At 31.8% G+C, this 22,533-nt stretch overlaps 1 protein-coding gene across 3 annotated transcripts in view; it reads left to right on the plus strand.

Annotated features, from left to right (window-relative positions):
* The first annotated feature begins 3 nt into the window (after window positions 1–3).
* The window catches only part of LOC118197609 (uncharacterized), a 35,416-nt gene continuing 12,886 nt past the window's right edge, over window positions 4–22,533 (plus strand). Inside the window, exons 1-4 of one of the 3 annotated variants that reach the window (XM_035369139.2) lie at window positions 8–162; window positions 1,050–1,129; window positions 11,126–11,539; window positions 18,156–18,281. In XM_035369139.2, the coding sequence (XP_035225030.1) occupies window positions 1,060–1,129; window positions 11,126–11,539; window positions 18,156–18,281 (610 nt within the window). In that variant the 5' untranslated portion in view covers window positions 8–162; window positions 1,050–1,059. Of the gene's footprint in view, window positions 163–203; window positions 428–1,049; window positions 1,130–11,125; window positions 11,540–18,155; window positions 18,282–22,533 lie in introns of those variants that run through there. The other 2 variants (XM_035369146.2, XM_035369154.2) reach the window with 2 other exon arrangements.

Genomic DNA, 22,533 nt, shown 5'->3' on the forward strand with positions numbered 1-22,533 from the left:
TTATATGTTTTCTTTAACTGAAACCGTGTCAATGAAAAAAAAAGTTGTCAATATTTATCATATGATTTTTTTCATGTTTCAGAAATAATAATTGAAATGGATTAATCCTGTGTTCTGTTTATTTGCTTCTATTAGTTGAGTCACGACTTAGTGATCTATTCGGTACGTCATTAACACATACGTCATGTTGTATAAATGTAAACTGACGTGTAGCTGACTTGTCAATCATTAGAATTATCATTAGATTAATGGGAATTTTTTACTATAGCATCATATTATTATACTTACTTACAGAGATCGGAGTTTGAAGTCTAAAACTAATATTTGAAATAATATAATTCATATTTGAAATAAATAATACATATGAGACGTTTGGATTTCGATAATACTGTATAGAAGCAAACGAAAAGTGGATAATATTTTTTAAGTATAAAAATATTCTGAGAGTTAATGATTATTATCAGAATCTATTTTCATCTTTAAATGAATTGTATTATCAAATGATTAATTTCTTGAATTGAAAATGGAGTAATTACTTGTTTTCTAATTCTAATGTGAAGTTCATTTAGTTTTGTTTTAATCCTAATGACTTCTTCTTAAGAGACAGTTTTTTTTTTTTTTTTAATTTTATTTTAATAGTAAATATATTACATGGTGCTAAAGGATGGTCAGTCAACGGATGTCATATAAAGAATCAGAATTAATTTAAATTTTCATTAGTTAGCTTTTAAAAATATATAAGCCATTCAAGAAGCATTGTAAATAATTTAATTTGGGAGTCAAATTGCATTTCTGAAAGAAACAATAGTAAAATGTGCCTAACAAACAAGCTATTTCTGTAATAAGTCCTTATAAAATTCTGCTAGTAGTCTTTTTCAACAGCCGTTTTTGTTTAGTTAGTTTTGTAAATAATTAAAAGTTACATAAAGGGTGTGAACGTGTTAATTTTTCTTATGAATTGAGTTATTCCTTAATCTTCAAGATATACGTATCTTAATGTCGTATTTGCTTGAAAGCTTCTTCTTGCTCTAAGATTTTTTTAATTACAGGTACAGAATCATGGGTTCATCTTTTTATATTCTGTTTCCTTGTCTGGCATTAAATTTCTTTGTTTCACATGGATATAGAAGTAAGTTCTTTTTTGTTTGTGTAAAATGAAATTTAATCAAATATAATGTCGAAAATATACCGTAATTTGTTTTTACATGGTAGTTGGAATGGTACCTCCATGTAAAGGCTGTTCTCTACCAATTGGTGAATAGGTAAAACTGCTGAATTTAGTAGTTCGGACTGGTTTGGGTTCAATCCCAGGTGAATGGGCCGGCTGAATGATTGGTTTTGGTGCTTTCCCTCGTGTGTAACATGAATACGAGCCAGTTTGCCTTAGAAAGACCTCCATGAAGGAAACCTGCATCTTAGGCAGATAGCGCTTGTGGCTTTCCATATTCAAATAACCTGTTAGAGCAGCCGTCAAACAAGCCTTTGACAATTTGGAATTTGCAGATTACAGGCTAAACAATTAAATTTGCTAATTTTGATGACTTCAAGACAATTAATTAAACCAAAAAAAAATTAAGAAGCATTGCATAAGAATATTAAGATTTTTAAGAAATTATCTAAAAAAATGTGCGAACAGCCTCTGTAGTCCTTGATTTTTGGCAGTCCTTGATGTTGCCAAAAGTATTTATGTGGCAATCCAGGTGCATAGTGCATGTCTGCTTTGGCCTGTGTGCTATGTCGATATTGTAGGATGGCAAGTTTTAGCATATCTCTGTTGTTTTTAAAGCAAAAACAAATTATTATATGCATAGGAAGAACAATGGTACAAAAGAAAAAAGATGTAAGTAATTCTACAAATGTTGAAACCAAGGGTATAGATAAGATACCACTACAGTACTTGTGGAAAATCATGTTGACCATTTTTGCCTATTAAAGAAAAGATACCAAACTACGCGATTTTTTGCCAAAAATGGAAAAGTCTTCTTCAAACATGCTGGGTTTGGTGTAACCTTGATTACACGTGTTAGTTGTTATTATTGAGTAAAGACTCCTCCCCCCCCCGTCTATCACGCATTTTTGAAAAAAAAAATTAAAATTTGAGACCTGCCTACTACAGAAGAGCATGCTATTAAATATTTCCAAAGTTATGGAATCTTACCAGCCTCAAAAAAATGTGCTAATGGCCATGAAATGGCACCTAGGGAAAAACTTAGCAAAAATAATTGCTTTTACAGTATATCTTCTTAATAAAAAAATAATGGAAATTTTTAATGAAAAATTAAATATAAATAAATGATAATAAATTTTAAAGAAAAATAAGAATAGAACGTCTTTTTATTGTATTTAATAAATTTTTTTTTTTTGGTTTGGCGTGATTGGCACCGTCTCTTGTGGTGGACGTGATTTTCTGTAAGTACCAAAACTACCACTTATTCAGTTACTTTTATCTAATTTGTTAACTAGTTTATCATTTTTGGTCAAGGAAATTATTTAATCATTTAAAATCAGAGAAAGTTAAGGAAATTAAAGGTTAAGCTTTAGTAGGGACCCAGAATTAAGTCCTTTCTTTATTAAATGAGTGCCATATGACCTTAATTTGTGACAAAATAATGTTATAGCAAGTTTTCCTTTCCCTTCCAAGGCATTGCTATTTTTTACAACTTATTTCAGATGTACAATTTTATGTTTTATGCCTTGAACTCCTGGGAGATTCATTTATAAACTAATACACTAATTATAACTGTTTGCTTTAAAATTGTGTCGATTTAAATTGGAATTGAAATGTGAAAAATAGATTACAGTTCTTTAAATTAAAAAATTTTTGTATTTTTAATATTCTAAAGTATTTTGTGACTTTCTTGAAACTTTTATGGTAAGCTGAAAATTTATAAGGTTGATCTTTACATTATGGTAACTTGGCGATTTTTTGGCGAAAATTTGGCAACCAACTCTCCTACAGCAACCCTCTTTTTTTCCCCGCCGCCATTTTGTCTTCACGAAGTAAAGACATGTTTCTTTTCTTTTTATCTACTGAACACTTCTTCCAACAATCTACTAGCCGAATTACACTTATGCTAGAAATTTTATCAAACAAAACTGCTTAATCATGACAAATATTCACTGCAAAATTGGGGAAAAGTGCACAATACCATAATCCTTACGCGTTTTTGAAAATAACACATACACATAAACCATGTACACACCGACTTATTTTTACTTGAAAAAACATCCCAGAATTGCACAAAAATGGCATTGCGAACACTCTTCACTATATCCATGTACACTGCTTTTTTCTCATAAATTAGAAAAATTTCACGAAAATGCATAACAATTTTCTGAATCTTTAAACCCAGTAAAAAGAACATATATGAAATTACCTGATCGCGAAAAAGTATTTACCCTTTACAAATATGAACATTTCCACATATAAAATAAATAAAATATCCAAAAACTTTTACCTCTAAATCATCTATTACATTATACACGTCACCAATGAATTCATACCGCAAGCATTACAAATACTTAGTATCAAATATTTAAATTATTTCCATGCACGTTTATTTCAACTTAAACCTATGCCAAATTCCTACAAACATAAAATTCACAAAATAACTATCATTTAATTAAAATATCACTAAACCATGTACACGTCGACTTATTTTTACTTAAAAAAACATCCCAGAATTGCACAAAAATGGCATTGCGCACACTCTTCACTATATCCATGTACACTGCTTTTTTCTCATAAATTAGAAAAATTTCACGAAAATACATGACAATTTTCTCAATTTTTAAACCCGGTAAAAAGAACATATATGAAATTACCTGATCGCGAAAAAGTATTTACCCTTTACAAATATGAACATTTCCACATATAAAATAAATAAAATATCCAAAAACTTTTACCTCTAAATCATCTATTACATTATACACGTCACCAACGAATTCATACCGCAAGCAATACAAATACTTAGTATCAAATATTTAAATTATTTCCATGCACGTTTATTTCAACTTAAACGTATACCAAATTCCTACAAACATAAAATTCACAAAGTAACTATCATTTCATTAAAATATAATTAAATTCAAAAACACTACTTAAAATATAAATGAGCACATACATTAAATTAATAAAAATTACCTTACAATCCTAATTACTTTAAACTAAATCATTGCTAATAACAATTTTCCCAATAATACCAAATTCCTTTCCACCTTACATTTAGAACAAATGCATAAAAATAATATCCTCAAATAATTAAAAATACTAACTTACCTAATCTTCTTCAGAATCTTGATTACGTGGCGGATACACTTTTCTAATTCATTCAATAAAATTATTGAAAGATTTTTTCTGCGAATTTTTCCTCCATACTTCCTCCGCTAAATAAAAAGCAAACTTCTCTTTATCACAATGCCTAAATACCCATTTCGAATTCACTTTAGTTAGGGCCATGGGATCCAAAAATTAAACACTGTTTCACACAACACAGAATAAAGCTAAATACAAAATTTCCACATTTTTTCCCGATTTCCCCCCTTTTCCGATTAAAGAACGGTAATTCGTCTATTAATATCACATGACATATCCCATGATCTCTCATTTCCCTCACGCAAAATAATGCGTAATCGGAACTGAGTACTGCTCACATTATTACCAAAGTCCCAGGTAGTAACCTTTATCGCCTCCAAAATGTCGCCAAACTACCAGTTACCATATTGTAAAGATCAACCATTTATAAATTATCCTGAAATTTTAGACTGTGATCTGAAATCAGAATACTCTTTGACTGTATTGCTTTGAGATATCAGACTTTAATCTTAAATTTTCAGATTGCAAATTAATTAATTAATTAAAAAGATTATATATATGTGTGTGTGTGGATGTTCAGGATTTACTTTTTAACTGGTGCGATAGAATGATACTTTTTTGTCAAGAGATTTATTTAATTAATGGACTGGACAGTGACAAATACAGATACTCAGTTTAAAATAGATGGCTAGATTAATTAATTATGATGAGTTCAAAATCAGTTAGCATCTATTAAATGCCAATTTGAGAATATCCAACTGCCATAAAGTTCACTGTTTTATACTTCAAAGGGAAGTTGACTCTGGAGAACATCTTCCTCCTACAAAGTTCAGTGATCATCTGCCTTCAGCTGTGTGGAGCTTTTGAAGAAACACTGAAAAGCAGGAGGTGTTTCCTTTCCCAAATATGTATTGTGCCATGAATGGCAGAATGATGAACCACGAAATTGTCAGAAGTCTTGTTAAACTGACATCAGTTACTCCAGCAGAAATTTGAAGAAGCAGACTGCTGTTTAATTAATTAATTAATCAACAGATACTAGTTGTAGATATAATATATAAAAATCAACAACAAACAAAACATAGTACTTTTGCTAATGGGAACATCTTAGCACAAAATACAAATATTGGTATGAAATCTGAATAGATGGCTATAACCCTAATGATACATAAGTGTTCAGGGAAAGAATATTTAGCTTTAGTGTAGAATTGGGTGTCCCTTCGATTGGCGACATTTTAAAAAAAGTTTTGGCGATGAAACCTCACTTCTGGTTACCACGATAGTTTTAACTTTGTTTTAGCTTCCTGATTTTATTCAAATGAAAATAGATTGATGTGTACATGGACATATTTAAGACAGTGCGCAATGCCTAGTTTGTGCAATTCTAGGATGTTTTTTTAAGTAAAAACAGATTGATGTGTACGTGGACACAGATCTTATGCAATTCTTCGACTTCTTATTTTGGTTATGTGTAGCGGCCATCTTGAAATTGTGACTTCCTGGTGCCGATCTTGGCGTCAGAAAAGAATCGCCAATAAACAAGGGGCACCCAATTGTAAACTTTTACCGAATATTTTATATACAAAGAAAATAATATATTTATATAATATGTAACAGGTACTTATGTATAAGTGCAACCACCATGGTCCAATTTGGTGATTTTTTACACATGAAAAAGTCACTAACAAATGAAAAGAAAACAACCTTTAGCACTTTAAAACACACATTTTAATTCTTAAATAAGGATTACCTGATACATTGAAAAAATAAATTACAGTCAAACGTCGTTAATTCGGATACCCATAATCCGGACCTCAAAGCTAAAAACTTTCTGCACTTGCGCAGCGTTGACACATGCACATAGGCATTTACGACTGCGCATATGCGTGTGCGCAAGTGCAGAATACGTTTTCGCGTGCGCGTTTAATGTATAACGGACGGTATAAGCTAAAATTATCTAATTATCTATTTCAATTAATGTTGATGATTGCATTGTTCCTTAATCTTCGAATTGGATGCGGCTTATTATTTTTTGCAGACTGTAAGAGCAATTTTATAAAAGTAAATTTGAACTTTCAATTATGTCAAATAGAATTTCCGAAGCTGGAGCTCCCAAAGGATCTACAAAACGAAAGTATGTTTCGATGTCCATCAAACAAAAAGTGGAATTGCTGCAAAAAATGGATAAAGACATGAAGAAGGTGACAGAGAGGTTAGTGAAAATGAAAAAATTTCGATTGACAAGTTAGTCGGTATTCTTGGCACAACAATTACGGGACTTGAACAGCGGAACTTTGTAACTGAACAAGAAAGTATGTCTGTTTATAGAATTAAAGAGAAAGTATTATCACATAAAACGAAGCAACTTAGTAAACAACTTACATTGAAAGAAATGTTTAATAAAGTAAACAAATAAATATTCAGCCTTTTTTTTTTTTTTTTTTTGTAAATTTTGATACCCTTTAGATCATAATTGTTCTTTATTTCATAAATTACGGTTTCGTATTTTTAATTTTAGAATTTCTGCATGCCATCTTACGAGATTTAAACTGATGATCTATAATCCGGAATCGCCGAAGTCCCGATGAGTCCGGATTAACGACTTTTGACTGTACTTACATTCATCACCAAATCTTTCTGTATTTTTTTTCCTATTCTACTTTCAGAGTATGCAGAATTAGAGGACTGTAGAGATTTGGAATTGCACAAACCTTGGTAACACTAGCTAGCTACCAAATGTATCTTCTGTTTTTACCAAACCTGTTTCCTCATTACCACATGTATCCCTAGAGATTTTTTGGCAATATTTTGTATTCCTGCAGAAATATTACTGCAGTTTCTTCTATTGCTGACAAATTCCACAAGCACATATTTTAAAATTAAGTTTAAGACAAAAAATATCATGATTTGTTTGTAAAAAACATTGAGATTTAGAACACAACAAAGAAAATGAATACAATAATGGTTACATTGCTGAACTGAAGGATGTACTTGATTGACAGAGTTTGACTCATTGTGAAAATTTGGCAACTTCTATTAAGGTGTTTGCAACACATAAAACCGTTTAATGTATGCAGCGCCGGGCTGTGAATGATACCGAATTTGTGCAGTATTCTGATTTTTTTTCTTTTCAAGGGAAACAGATCGCTGTGTATGTGGGTACAGCAAAACTATTGTTCTGCCCATGTACACTATAACCTGTTTTCACCAGAAAAAATCAGAGAATTGCATAAATTCGGCATTTCTCATGATAAACATTATATATATATATTTTTTCATTGCAAGGCTGTTCATAGTGTGATATAAATAGGCTATCACATTTGGGGCTTTGGCACACATTTGGCAACTGCCACCCATCAACAAAAAAGTTAAACAAACAAACAAACAACAACAAAAAAAAAAAAAAAAAACATGATCATAGACTTCCAGGTGTGAAAGAATAGTCCCAATATAGCTCATGTAAGTCGTAAAAGTCAACTGAACTGGGTACCCAGTATCCGAGGGTATAGCTGGGCACCCCTGCCATCAGGAGGTTTATAAATTTGGAGGCTTGGTCCTCCAGGTTGGGGGTTGGGCATGAGGCCAACTACCTCACCCCATAAAAAAAACTCTTGTTACGAAATCAGAGGAAGAATTTTCTGGACTGTCGATGTGGACGCGACTTGGAAAAAATTTGAGATTTGGTACATGGAATTTATACTCACTTTGCAGAACCAAGGGTCTATCCTTTTTAATGGAAATCATAGTTATGGGATTGATTTGATGACTCTTTAGGAAATGAGATGGATTGGACAGAGAATTCAAGATGGCAGAAATAGCATCGTATTTTATAGTTGTGATCCTAAGAAACATGTTTGGTACAGGTTTCTTTGTTCCTAAGAGGATTAAGCATCTTACCATTGATTTTGAGGCCAAATCGCCTAGGCTGTTCTAGATTAGATTGAGAGGCAATCCTTCAACCTATAACATAATAAATATACATGCCTCAACAGAGGACAAAGATGAGGAAGAAAAAGATACCTTTTACGAAAAAAAACTATGCATTGTATTCTTCCAGTCCCAAACATGTTATAAAAATAGAGTTGGGTGATGCAAATGCCAAGTGGTGGGTCTGAACTTGGGAAAGAAGACAAGTTCAGACCCATCACTTTTGGGCACAGTCTACATTGCAACTCAAATAATAACAGATAGAGGTTGATATTTTTTACTGCAGAACATGATATGATGGTGGCCAGTACTTGCTTTCCACACAAGTGTAAACACAAAATGACGTGGAGATCTTCAGATAGTGACACCTTTAATCACAGTCTTAATCAGTCTTAGATACGTATCAGACATACTGGGTGTCAGATTATATCATGGAGCAAATTTCAACTCGGACCATTACTTAGTAATGATGAAAATTAGAGCAAGAGTTTCTAATGCCCATAAAAAATAAGGGGTGAAATTAGAAAAATATAACTGTCAGATGTTGACAGATATTAAGCAAAGATACTAGAATTAATTGTAAATGAAATTGAAAAACATTAAATTGGACGAACTGGAAAGTTTGATGAAAAATAGAATTCACTAAAATTGGCTATTATGGCAACTCTGTCATAGGAAAAGTTGAAAAAAAAAATGTAATGATTGGTTTGACCTGGAGCGCACAGCTGCTACCAAACTTATAGATAAGGCATATAAGAACATGATACAAAGAAAACACCAGCGTAGCTGTTGACGAATACGAATGTGCCAGAAAAAAGGAAAAAAAGATCCACCGTTTTGAAAAGATGAACTTTCATCAAAATCTCTTAAAGGATGTTGAACATCTTAGTAGTAGGGAAAAACAGAGCTTTCTTTCATGAGATTAATCATATATGAAGAAGTTTCAAGCCAAGAACTACACTGCGCAGAGGGAAAGATGGCAGTATTTTAAATGCAAAAGGTGACATTCTTCAGAAATGGAGGGAGCACCTGAATGAGTTATGAATTCTGACTTGCCTTTAGAAGTTAGTTGATCAACAATCAGAAATTTAGAGCGTATTGATCCCCCCTCATTGACAGAAGTGAATAATGCTATAAAAAAAAAACTAAAAAACAATAAATCTCCTGGACCTGAGAATATACCATCAAAATTTTTAAAATTTGTTGGACCTAACTGTCTACAGCTTATAAAAGAATTGACAGACTTTTGCTGTTTTATGATAACTTGATAGGTGACTATCAATCTAGATTTAGGAAAGGATGATCTACAAGAGCAAATTTTCAACGTAAAACAGATTCTTTAAAAATGTAGAGAATTTGGAATCGAGACTCACAATGTTTTTATCGATTTTAGAACAGCATATTAACAGAGAACTTCTCATAAAAGCTGTGCATGAATTGAAAATTCCAGAAAAACTTGTTGCACTTGTAGCCTTGACTCTCGAAGAAACTATAGTTGGAGTATGCATGCAGGGTGATTGCATAGAACAGCTTGAGGTAAAAAATAGAGTGTGACGAGGGGATACATTGGCATGCCCTTTGTTTAACATAGCATTCAAAAAAGTTATTAGAGACCTAAAGATCAGTATTAGAGGAAATATTTTTACTAAGTCACTTCAAATACTGGCTTATGCTGATGACATTGGCATTATAGCCGGAACTGCACTGTCTCTCAAACAGGCATTTATGGCTCTGGAACAAAGTGCTAAAAGAATTGATTTATTCGTAAATGAAAATAAAACTAAATATTTACCTTGCTTAAAGTCTGACTTACAACTTATTCACTTAGAAATTGGCAATATAAATTTGAAAAAGTTAACAGTTTTACTTATTTGGTAATGAAGATAAATAATAAAAATGTGTTGGCCCCAGAAATATATAAAAGAATCATTGCTGCAAATAGATGTTTTTATGCCCTGAAGAGTTATTTAAAATCCAGCTTTCTTAAATTAAGCTTTCTTAAATTAGTAATTAAATTGCTTCTTTACAAAATTCTTATGTCTTGCCTTATGCATCAGAGACTGGGGCAAACAAGGAATATGATGAGGAAGCTTTGGGAATTTTTGAGCGAAAGATCTTATCTTGCATTCTTTGGAGGGGGGAGTTCAAGTAAATGGATCATGGAGAAGAAGATCTTATTTAGAACTCTATAAAATTTACAAACAACCTGATACTGTAAATTTCATCAAATTACAGAAACTTAAATGGCCTGGCCATCTGGCTGGAATGAGTGAGGATCTTTGCTGCAAGAAAATCTTTCTGGCAAAGCCCATGGAAAATAGACCTTGGGGCAGACCTCCGCTAAGATGGATTGATTGTGTTGAAAAATCTTAATATTTTAAAGTTTAAAAACTGGTAAAGAGAAAGCAGTGTGACAGGATATAAGGTAGAGATGCCTGGAGAAAGCCAAGCCATTGAAGAAGAAGACATATGCCTGTCATTCTGAGAAAGTTTGGACCACACAGATCCTCTTTATTCAGTTGGATAATCTACACATAAAGTGACTTATCAAGGATTAATGCATGTTACATGAAACTAAGCAAAGATCTTTTGAGTATGTTAAATTACCTTGCTTGCCAAAAATGGTCAACAGGAAATATGTAAAAACTATATAGAGAGAATGCATTGGAAGATTCTTATCTGAATATTTTTTAGTCTTCTTTTGCTTTCAGTATAAACTTTATTCACGCTAGAAGTTTATATTTTCTAATTAGCTTGGGTTTTTTCAACTTTATAATTGAATTTATAATTTGTTTATAAAATTCATTTATAATAATTTTGTCAGTAGTATACTTTTATTAATATAAATTTTGCCTCTGTTAAATAATAATTCATTTCTTCTAGTATCCTTCCAAAAGTACTGTCTCGGTGAATCATTGCCTGACACCTTGCCCAGTTTGGGAGAAAAGTCTTCTGGGAGCTTAATAATGAATTCAAAGCCTGAAAATGGCTCCTGGTATTTGCCTAACCTGAACTGTAGTGTGACTCTTACTGCAGAAGAGGGCTTTCGTCTTTTTTTGACTTTTTCCAATGTTAGTTTACGGAACTCAAGCATGGATAATCTCACTGTTATCTTCAATAATGAAGAATCAGATGTCGTTCTTGCTGGACAGCAAATATGCTCCAATGAAAACTGTCAGGGTTTAAAATTTGAATCTGGAAGTTTCAATAACCTAACTTTAAAATTTATTAGTGCAAATGTGTCTGTGCCCAGCAATGTGACAGGATTTAAGGCACATTATACTGTTTATGATTTAGGTGAGTTTTCTAGAATATAATGTTTAATTTATTATTAGTTATTTCCTTTTGATTTGATTGATGCTGTGCATTAACATTTTCTTACATTAAATAAATATTTAAACATGGTTTTCGCTTGCCAGGAAAATGGTTAATGGTCTGGAGAAAATTATTTTGCCCCCCTTAAAAAGATTGGGAAGAATTGGAACTTTTCCCAAAAAAACATTAAGAAGTACTGATCAAACCTTTGAAGTAATGGAAATAATTAAAATTTCATGTTTTAAGTAGTAAACAAGAAACAGAAATACTCCAACATCCAAAATCGTAAAGATTTCAAAAATTTCCAGATTTTAGATCATTTATTTAAATCTAATGAGATGACATGTCAAAATTATAAAATTTCAAATATAAAATGGCTGTTTGTGAAATAATGAAGCATTTTTATCACCTTAAGGGGACCAAAATTTATTTTAAAAAGTGCTTAATATTTACATTCTATATGCTTTATTAATTCTCTGAGTGGCACAGATTTTTGAATCTCTCTTGAAGACCTGTATTTAAACAGCATTTGTTAGCTAAATTTGTATAATTACTTATTTTAGTGAGTGTTTTCACAAACTTACATTCATTAAGATGGCATTTACATTATTAAAGAAAGTAAGGAAGCAAAATATATTAAATTATAAGCTAATATATATACCAAGTGACCAAAAAATCTCATGACCGGTTAAAGCTGGTCATGCTGCTGAGAGGATTAAATATTAATTTTAATATAATTTAAGCTTTAAAATATATATATACAGTACAAAGTTAATAATCCGAACGTCCATTATCCGGAATGATCTATAATCCTGCGTGCTTATACAGTACAAAGCCACAAACTTTTGCATGCGTGTAAAGCGTTTACGCATGCGCGCAAATCCAGTAAAGCGTTTACACATGCGCACTTCCGATAGTGAAGAAAGTGACAGAGAGGTTATTGAAAACGAAAAAATTTCGATTGACAAGTTAGTCAGTATTATCAACACAGCAATTACAGGATTTGAACAGTGGAACTTTGTAACTGAACAAGAAATTATGTCTGTTTATAGAAGAGAAAATTAAAGAGAAAGTATTAGCACAAAAAATGAAGCAACTTCAACAACTTACATTGAAAGAAATGTTTCAATGTAAGTAAACAAATATTAAGCTTTTTTTTTTTTTTTCGTAAATTTTGATACCCTTTAGATCATAATTGCTTGTTATTTCATAAATTACGGTTTCATATTTTTAATTGTATAATTTCTGCATGCCATCTTACCAGATTTAAATTGATGATCTATAATCCGGCATTGCCGAAGTCCCGATGAGTCTGGATAACGGACTTTGTACTGTATAAGCATGTGTGCTAATGCATTTCTCTTTCATTTTAGGAAAAGACATAATTTGTTGTTCATTTACAAAGTTCTGTTGTTCAAGTTATGTAATTGCCATGTCAATAATTTCTGGTAGTTGACAACTGAATGCTTTTCATTCTCTGCAGTGTTTTTATGTTACTTTTTATACTATTGATAGTGATATTTTTTAAATTTAAATCCATACTACAGATTTCTCCGTGTATTAATTGATTGATGGGGGCATTGCCACTGTAATCAGTTGCATCATCTATATTTATAATTTGTTTGCATTTCTTTATATACCCCATTAATCAGAAAATTTCACATTTCTTTTCTATATAAAGTTTTGACAGTTTTTTTTTTTTTTTTTTTTTTATTTGGCTTATTTTTTTCTTGGAAATTGTTTGGTGTTAAGTAAATACTGATTGGGATGTTGTTATCGCTATTGAAGATTTCAGTATAACATGTTTATTTAGCATTTGTTCACATATTCTATAAATCCAAAAACATCCCTTTTTTCTTCTAATAACCCAAACCTTCAAATTCGTAATTATTATCATATAAAATATACCAAAGAGTAAATCTCAGACACATCCACCCATGACCTTTTAGTGCTTCACACAAGAGATTTTATATTAAAACTGCTCAAGAATTTAGATGATCTTACAGCTTCATTGATTTTGTAAAGGCTGCTTTATATCTGCATTTCACTGAATTTGAACCTCTGATATCCATTGGCTAGATGATGGATTTGCTGTTGGAGTATCATTTACTGCAAGGATGTCAAACTCGCGGCCTGTGGGCCGCATGTGGCCCACAACAAATATTTTTGCATCCCGGCCAATATATCGGCAAATAATAACATATAATAATAAAATAACATATCGACGAAGAAAAAAATGAAATGTTTACTGCTAAGTAATTAACGATAATTTATTCAGTGTTGTTAGATTACTCACAGCGAGCTGACACACACACTACTTAAAATTACAAATGCGTGTGAGTAGCTTGCATTCAGCTACCTTCGGCTTTTGGGAGACACGTGCACTCAGAACTTGTACGCATCCCCCGATAGCCGAATGTGGCCGAACTCATGGTCTCAGTTTCCAATCATAGTTTTGTACGATATATTGGTTACTGTGCTTTATTAGTAATTATTACTTAATTCATATTGTTACGGATTTCATAGTTATTAATTTAGTTAGTTTTTTTTTATTTAGAATTGTAATTAGATTTGCTTCATGTTGCCTTAGCAACGCAGACGATTTTTGAAAAGTCAGCTGCGTTGGAAGGTTAAAAATAGAACAGCACGTGCATTTAATACCTAATAAATAAATATCTCGTAATTGCTATTGCCATCCACAAAAATCCAGATATTTATAGATATTTCCAGTATATTCGAGAAATTAATCATAAAACGTATAAAAGCCGAGAACAAACAACTCAGTAGTAGCTGTAGTTCTAGCGAACTGTTTGTTTACTTAATGCTGTGATTGATTTGTAGCAATTTCGCTGTGAGATAGAATTAGTTTCTCTGTTTTGAATTGATTTTTGCTAAACGTTTGACATTTTGTGATATTGTTAGAATATTTTTGAAGAAATATTTCAGCATTTTGATTTATCTCTTGTGGAAAGAATAAATTTTTGTTAACTTTTTAACCTTAACCATGTTTATTCCAGCCCTTTATATTCAGTATGTCTATATCAAAACCAAGTGGTAGTAAAATTAAACGAAAAATCGCTGACGAACATAGAATATTCCAAGTAAAATGGGAATTAAAATATTTTTGATGTGAAATAAAAGATAAAATAATCTGCTTGATATGTAATAATACTATTAATGTACCAAAGTTATATAATATTAAACATCATTACGAACAACACAAATCGAAATATAACAATTACAAAGGATTAATGAGAGAAGAAAAGTTGAAAGAGCTCAAGTTAGGAGTGAAAAAGCAACAGTCCATGTTTAGTAAAGTATTGCAAGAAAGTGAAGCGGCGGTACATGCAAGCTACGTCTTGTCCGAGTTGATAGCTAAACATTCAAAGCCTTTTACAGACGGTGATTTCATCAAGGAATGCCTAATGAAAGCTGGAGAAATTGTTTGTCCTGGAAATGTGAAGGCTTTTCAATCAATTTCATTGTCTCGAAATGCAGTTGCGGAAAGAGTTACTGATTTAGCTGCAAATTTAAGTGATCAGATCAAAGCAAAATGCTCTAGTTTCGAAAGTTTCTCCATTGCCTGTGACGAGAGCACGGACATTAGTGGCAAAGCTCAATTAGCAGTGTTTCTTTGTTCTTGTGACAAGAATTTTAACATTTTTGAGGAATTACTGGAACTAATACCGATGCTTGGTACTACCACAGGAGAAGATATATTTACTTGTGTTTTTGGACTTCTGCAGAAATACAATCTACCTTTGGCAAAATTAAATTCTGTAGCTACAGATGGCGCTCCATCAATGACCGGGAAAAACAAGGGCTTCGTAGCATTACTTAGAAAAAAACTTAGTGAAATTCACGGTTCAAACATTCATCATATGCATTGTATTATACATCAAGAAGTTCTATGCACGAAAGTAATAAATATGGAGAAGGTTTTGTCATATATAAAAAAAGTTATAAATTTTATAAGATCTCGAGGTTTAAATCAGCGTCAATTCACTGCTTTCTTAAGTGAGTTAGATAGTGAATATTCGGGTTTGTCCTACTATACCGAGGTACGTTAGTTATCTTGCTCCAAGATTCTCAAACAATTCTGGGATTTGAAAGAAGAAATATGTCAGTTTTTAAAAACGAAAAATGAAGACGTAAGTTTGTTTTACAATCCAATATGGATACAAGATTTATCTTTTTTGGTTGATATAACAAACACTTAACCGATTTAAATTTATCGTTACAAGGAAAAGATCATATCATTACGAACATGTTTGACATAATTAAAGCATTCAAATGTCAACTAGTTCTTTGTGAAAAACAACTTAAAAATGAAGATTTGACGCACTACCCGACGTGCAGCATGAACAAATCAAGTTTAGATGATACTTGTTCGTATCAAAAATACGCAGAAAAAATTGCAAATTTAACAATGAATTTGAAACGAGGTTTAATGGTTTTAGTTCCCTCGAAGACAAATTTTTTTTGTTTTCTTTGATTTTCTCAATAAGTATTGACTCAGTACCCAGCCATATGCAAATGGAGGTCATCGAGGTTCAATGCAACTCAAATTTGAAAGCAAAATTCATTGAAGTGGGTGTGCCTGAATTTTACAAATATTTACCAGCCAGGTTTGAAAATACTCGAAAATTCGCATATGAAATTATTTCCATGTTTTGTAGCACTTATCGGTGCAAGCAGTTATTTTCAGTCATGAAAGGTAATAAGTCTTCTATTAGAAACCGTATTAATGATGCTCACCTTGGGTCAGCGTTGAAAGTTATCACTGCAAACAAAATTTCTCCCGAAATAGGAAAGATAATAGCAGAGAAGAGATGTCAAGTATCAGGATGTAAACATTAAATTTTTCTTGTTCTTTTCTATATAAATATATATATATGTTTGTTATTGTATTATTCGAAATAAATCTACGTTTCTATAAATATTGTTTTTTTTTTTTTTTCGGCCTGCCTAAAGTTAAACCTTGTTTGTTTGGCCCAAGTGTACCTATGAGTTTGATATCCCTGATTTATTGTATCGTGAATTTTGATGAGATTAATAATAATACATTGCACCAAATTAGAATATTAAGAAACAGCACAATTCTTAGTGCTAGCTGAGCTTCTTTTTCTCCTGCAAGCAAAAGAAAACTGGTGTGCACAGTATTTCACTGCAAAGAAACGTGTTCAATATTGAACATAGTCCAACATTGCTGGCCAAAAAATCTCCGTAAAATTTTCTGCAGGCAGGATTGTTCAAAAAACATCTTCTATTAGAGGTGTTCTACATTTATAAAAGTCTTTTAGTTCTAGTTAACAAGCATAGTTCTAACTCATCTTTTAAGAAAATTAGGTACTTTTCCGTTTTGCCGGCACAAATCTCGCCAAGCAGACTTTGTTCGCGACAGCATAAGTATACACATAAAAAATTTTAGTTCCAAGAGTTTTTTATTTTGAAGGTATAAACATATTAATATGATTTAAAATTTTGTAAAAAGCCAATAAATAAAGACAATAAATTTGTAAAAAGACATTAATTTAAGAATTTACTATGCTTTCATGGTTCAACATCCTGATTTGTCAGTTCGTATCACACGACCCAAAGTGATCTCATCTCACGTAAACTATGCTATAAAAATATAATTCTCTCAGTAATTATCTGCATTAATTTCAATTAAATCTTAGTTTGGAATACAAGTTCAAATGCAAGAATTATTTCAATTCGTACAAACAGCTTATTCAGAAATTATGTAAAACCGCAGTGCTTTACTTCACTAGTGCATTCTCATTAGAATTGATGAATTTAACCCTTAATTTTGCCTTTCATATATTTTTGCCTTCGAGTGAGCGGTCTGATTGCATCCTAATTGGCTTAATTACCGTGAATGGTCTTAGGGTCTAAAATTTAATTATTTTTTGTAAAAATTCTGTGTAATTGTATTCCAGTATTGAAAGAAACGATCAATCTGATAAGAAATGGCTGTGACTTGTTTTGAAAATGAAGCGTAAAAGGTTATTGGCATTTGGCATCAGTTGTACCATTATTGACGACTTTATCGTTTGCACCGGCAAAACGGAAAAGTACCGAAAATTATTTTTAAATACCATGTTTATTCAATTATTCCTTCTTTTCCTACTAATTTTAGTGCATGATTTACCAAAGAGGGCAAGAATATAGGGATTGTACTATTTCTAAAAATGCAGCTTAAATGATAGCTTGTAGCACATTAAAAAGCATAAGCTAATTTTATTATACACTACAAAGTCCGATATATGGAATCATCAGGACTTGGGCGATTCCAGAAATTTTCAGGTTTTAGATCATCAGTTTAAATTTAGCAAAATCTTCTTACACCTTATGGAGAAAAAGCATACACAAAGTTTTAATTTATTCGTGCTTTCAGTGGCTTTTACTGCAACATCAAAGCAATGTTATATTCTAACAGATTTCTTACTGTTGCCACTCTGTAGTAACTAAACATGTAAATAGAAACTTGTAATTAATATGAATTAATTACAAGAAATGATTCTCTATGATTTAAGTATAAGGATTTCCTTAAAATTCTTAAGAATTGAGCGTTTTTCATCTATAATCTTTGCAGTTGATTCAAAAGATGGAGCTTGTAAAAGAAGAAATCAGTTCTTATGTGAAAATAAGCATTGTATCTCTTATAATTTAATATGTGATGGTCACAACAATTGTGGGGACTTATCAGATGAGACAAAGTGTAAGTAAGAATTTTGAGATTTCATTTGTAAATCAGCATTGCTATGAAAGTAATGGTTCCATAGTTTAGTAGCCTGCTTTTACTCCAATGAATTAAATATTTTTATGTAAGGTTTCTATTGATCCTTAAAAATTTCTCAAGTTTGGATTTTATTTAAATAATCTCTGTTATTAAATAATGAAGAATCTGTATGTATGTATGTTCTTTCCTCACATCCTGGGAAAAGAAACCCCAGACCGATCAAATTTTAAACCAACATAGTCACCTGAACATGTGTATCTTAAAACACAAATTGTAAATTTTTAAAAAATTTATTTAATAATTTGTGCAATTTTAATGAATTTTTTATTAACAAAATGGGCAATTTGAAAACAGTATGTTGCCAGTACTTGAAATAAAGCATCTTCAGTGTGCCCGTGTGTTGGCCCTTTTGTAAAATGTAAGATATTTAACTTTAACATTTAATGAACAAACTAAGCTATTTAAAAGCAATCTGTTGCCACCATCATGAATAAAATGCTTTTTTTTTTTTTTTTTTTTTTTTTACCTTCCACATGATAGTGTTTTGCCAAAGCATAAGCTATTAAACTTCCAAATTTAATCTATTTTTTATTGATTAACAAACTTTGGCGATTCTGTTTCTTGTCTGTATTGATGACAAACCTTTTAGACCATAATTAGTGATTTAAATGGAGTAAACACAGTTCTTAGCAATATGCATATTATGTGTACATTATTATATCTCCTTTCTTTCCACATGTTTTGTGGTGTAACTGGAAGCACACTCGAAACATATTCGGGAGGTCCGGAGTTCAAATCCTGGCATGAGAATTGCAGATTTCTTTTTGTGTCCTGCCCTCAAAATCCCTAATGGCTGTACAATATATATAAATATATTGTACAGATTTGTTTAAATATATATATATGTAAAATATATATATATTAACAAAAACTTAAAATTTATAAATTACGAGAAAAAGATTATGCCAACCTGGGAAAATTCTCTAAATTAAATGTAAAAAAAAGGAAACTGTTAAATTTTATAATGAAGTAAAAGGCAAATTAAAAGGGAAAGATTCTTTAAAAAATTTTAAAATGTTTAAAAAAATAGTTTGAGAAACTTTAAAAAAAATAAGAGAATATGCAAATTAATTACTCATTTTTAATGCTTCAAACCAACTTTACAAGGTGTAGTAATATAAAATATTTAAACCTGAACAATTATGGAGCACTGAATTCACATTTTGTTACACTTGACACTTTGAGCAAAATTTATATAAAAATAAAAGGAAAAAAGAATATAAACCAATTTTTGCAATTACATTTACACCCACTCTCTAACCTGACATGATTTCAATTTCAAATAAGTAAATAAATAAATAAAAATAAAAATAAAAAATAATGGTATACATTTTATACAAATTAAAGTTACAAATGCTGCAGAAAAGTGATATAATAAATATGTGATAAAATCAAAGTCAGAAGTAATGACCAGTAGGAATTTTGATGCTGTAGAATTGTTAATCTATAATGAACAGAAAATTGGAGGCAAAAGCAGATTAAATCTTCCTTTTTTATTTCAGCAAACGTGTTGTGGCCAAAAACAATTTGGCACAAATGTGCCTATTTCAAAAAGTTTACATTTTAGATAAATTTGCAGTAAGATAGAAGGAGCACAGACTGGCCAAAGCTTAGAAAGCAAGTGCGTTATGTTCAGGGTGAAATCTTAATTCAGACTGAGTTAGTTTTGGTTCTCAATACATTTTGATTGGATAGTTAATACTGCTGTAAATTTACTATTGGCTGTTTGAGTTTTAGTTCCATTTACATCATCAGAATTACATAAGAATCAGATGACATACATTAGTCCAGCTAGGCCAAAGCGTAGAAAGCAAGTGTCTTACATTCAGGGTGAAATCAGACTGAGTTAGTTTTGGTTCTCAATACAGTTTGATTGGATAGTTAATACTTCTGTAAAATTTCTATTGGCTGTTTTAGTTCCATTTACATCATCAGAATTACATAAGAATCAGATGACATACATTAGTTTTGAAATGATGCAGTGCAAATAGAGGTTACTATTTTTAGAAAACAGAAGGAAAATTAATTTATGCTGCTAATTTAATATTTTGCATATTCCTTATTTTTCTTACATATATTGTATTTATATTTCAAGAGGTCCTTAGTTCTAATCTCGGCAAGGAAATTGCAGATTTCTTTAGTTTCCTGTGAATCTGATTGATTTAAATAAAAATGCATTTAATTGTTTTGCCTGGCGGGATTCAGGCTAATAACAGGTAAAATTCTTCAGCATTCTGTTTAGTCTATCCCATTTATCCTATACTGCTTTAAGCTCCTTTCTTAATTTTTTGTGGTTCACTGAGAATAATTCACCAGTTTCATTGCATAGAATAAAAAAAAAAAAAACGTAATTTTACGATTTGGTACGAAAAAAAGGTACTTTTCCGTTTCGCCGGTGCAAATCTCATAAAGCAGACTTTATTGGCGACAACACACAGTATACACATAAAACAAACAAATGCTAGTTCTAAGAATTTTTTTATTTTGAATACATAAACATTTTAATATCGTTTAAAATTTTGTAAAAAGCCAATAAATAATGAAATAAATTTGTAGAAAGACATTAATTTAAGAATTTATTATGCTTTCATGGTTCAACAAGCTGATTTGCTGGTTCATATCACGTGACCCCAAGTGATCTCATCTCACGTAAACTACACTACAAAAATCTAATTCTCTCAGTAATTATTTACATTTATTTCAAGTTAAATTTTAATTTGGAATAAAAGTTTAAATGCAAGAATTATTTCAATTCGTACGAATAGCTTACTCAGAAATTAAGTAAAACCGCAATGCTTTACTTCGCTAGTGTCACCGTGGTGTTTCGGTTTGAGATGTACAGGGTTTGTTTGGAAGGTAGTAGGACTGAAATTTTTTTTTTTTGAAAGAATATTCACAGTTTTGACACATCAGCTTAATAGTTTATAAAATATGCCCCTTCTGCAACAACACAGCGCTTCCAGCGAATCACTGAAGGCTCCCTGGAATGCTCTTCAGCTCCATTGTTACGTCCTTTTGAATGCCCTGGACCAAGCCGTGGTGCCTTCCTTTCATAACCCTTTTCGGTCGAGGGAAGAGGAAGAAGTCTGAAGGAGCAACATTTGGGCTGTGAGGTGGCTGGGAAGCTGTGTGATGCCATGTTTAGTCAGGAAGTCCATGGCAACAAAGGCAATTTGGCTTCGCGCATTGTCGTGATGGAGTCTCCATGGTCCAGTGATTTCTGGATGGACGAGGGCGACTCATTTTCTGAGTCTGACGCAGTAGGAATTCAAAAGATTTTGCACTTTCACTAAGTTTTGGTCACTTTTTTCCATTGAAGGACGTCCTGACCGTTGCTCACCTTCAACTTGCTTTCTTCCCTCCTGAAGCAATTGGTGCCATTCAAAAACACTTGATTGAACTCACTCCCATAAGCAGTCTTGATCATGTCATGGGATCTCAATTGCAGTTTGAAGCAAAATTTCACCGCGTAACGCTGCTCTAACAAACGATTCTCTGTGGAGATGGCAAAGCACCTTGAAAGGGGCTCACCTGAAACTCGATCTATACTTCATGAAGGCTTGGAGATAACTGGCGACTGGTGTGCTGGTAGCTATGATCCCCCACAGCCCAACCTGTGCAGTAACATCCCCCTCTTTGCCACGTTTTGGCGGGAAAAAGTCAGCCCTACTACTTCCTGAACAAACCCTGTATGCTAAGCAGATAGCAGCAATGGAGCCAAATTATTGATTATAAAAATTTATTCTAAAATAGTTGTTTCTTCAATAACAAGTTATTTTATTTAGTGCCGAAATGAACTTAATCGAGACTCTCCATGTGTTATGTGTGGAAGGGGGGATCAAATGTGCATGCATAAAGCATACAAAAGAAAGTGGTGGTGGTGCCTTTGAGGTTCGGATTTTGGATCATTCCGGATTTTGGACTTTGTACTTATTTTTATTTCATTTCATTCTAATACACATTAATCAAATTTTTTATTATCAGTATCAAAGTTGAAACCTTGTAGTACTTCTTGGACATCTGTGTCTGTTGCAGGCAGGTGTGGGTAAATGCCACCATCTTTCATTTTATCATTATCTTTGATGCTATTTGCTTTGTAGATGATATGATCTTGCTCATCAAAAATGATAACTTTTAATTTAAGATTAGCAAAAAAATGTTCCCCCCCCCC

This window comes from Stegodyphus dumicola, chromosome 1 (genome assembly GCF_044657685.1).
Source record: "Stegodyphus dumicola isolate Sdum_Otavi_A_Nest chromosome 1, ASM4465768v1".
In the NCBI taxonomy this organism is placed as follows: domain Eukaryota; kingdom Metazoa; phylum Arthropoda; class Arachnida; order Araneae; family Eresidae; genus Stegodyphus; species Stegodyphus dumicola.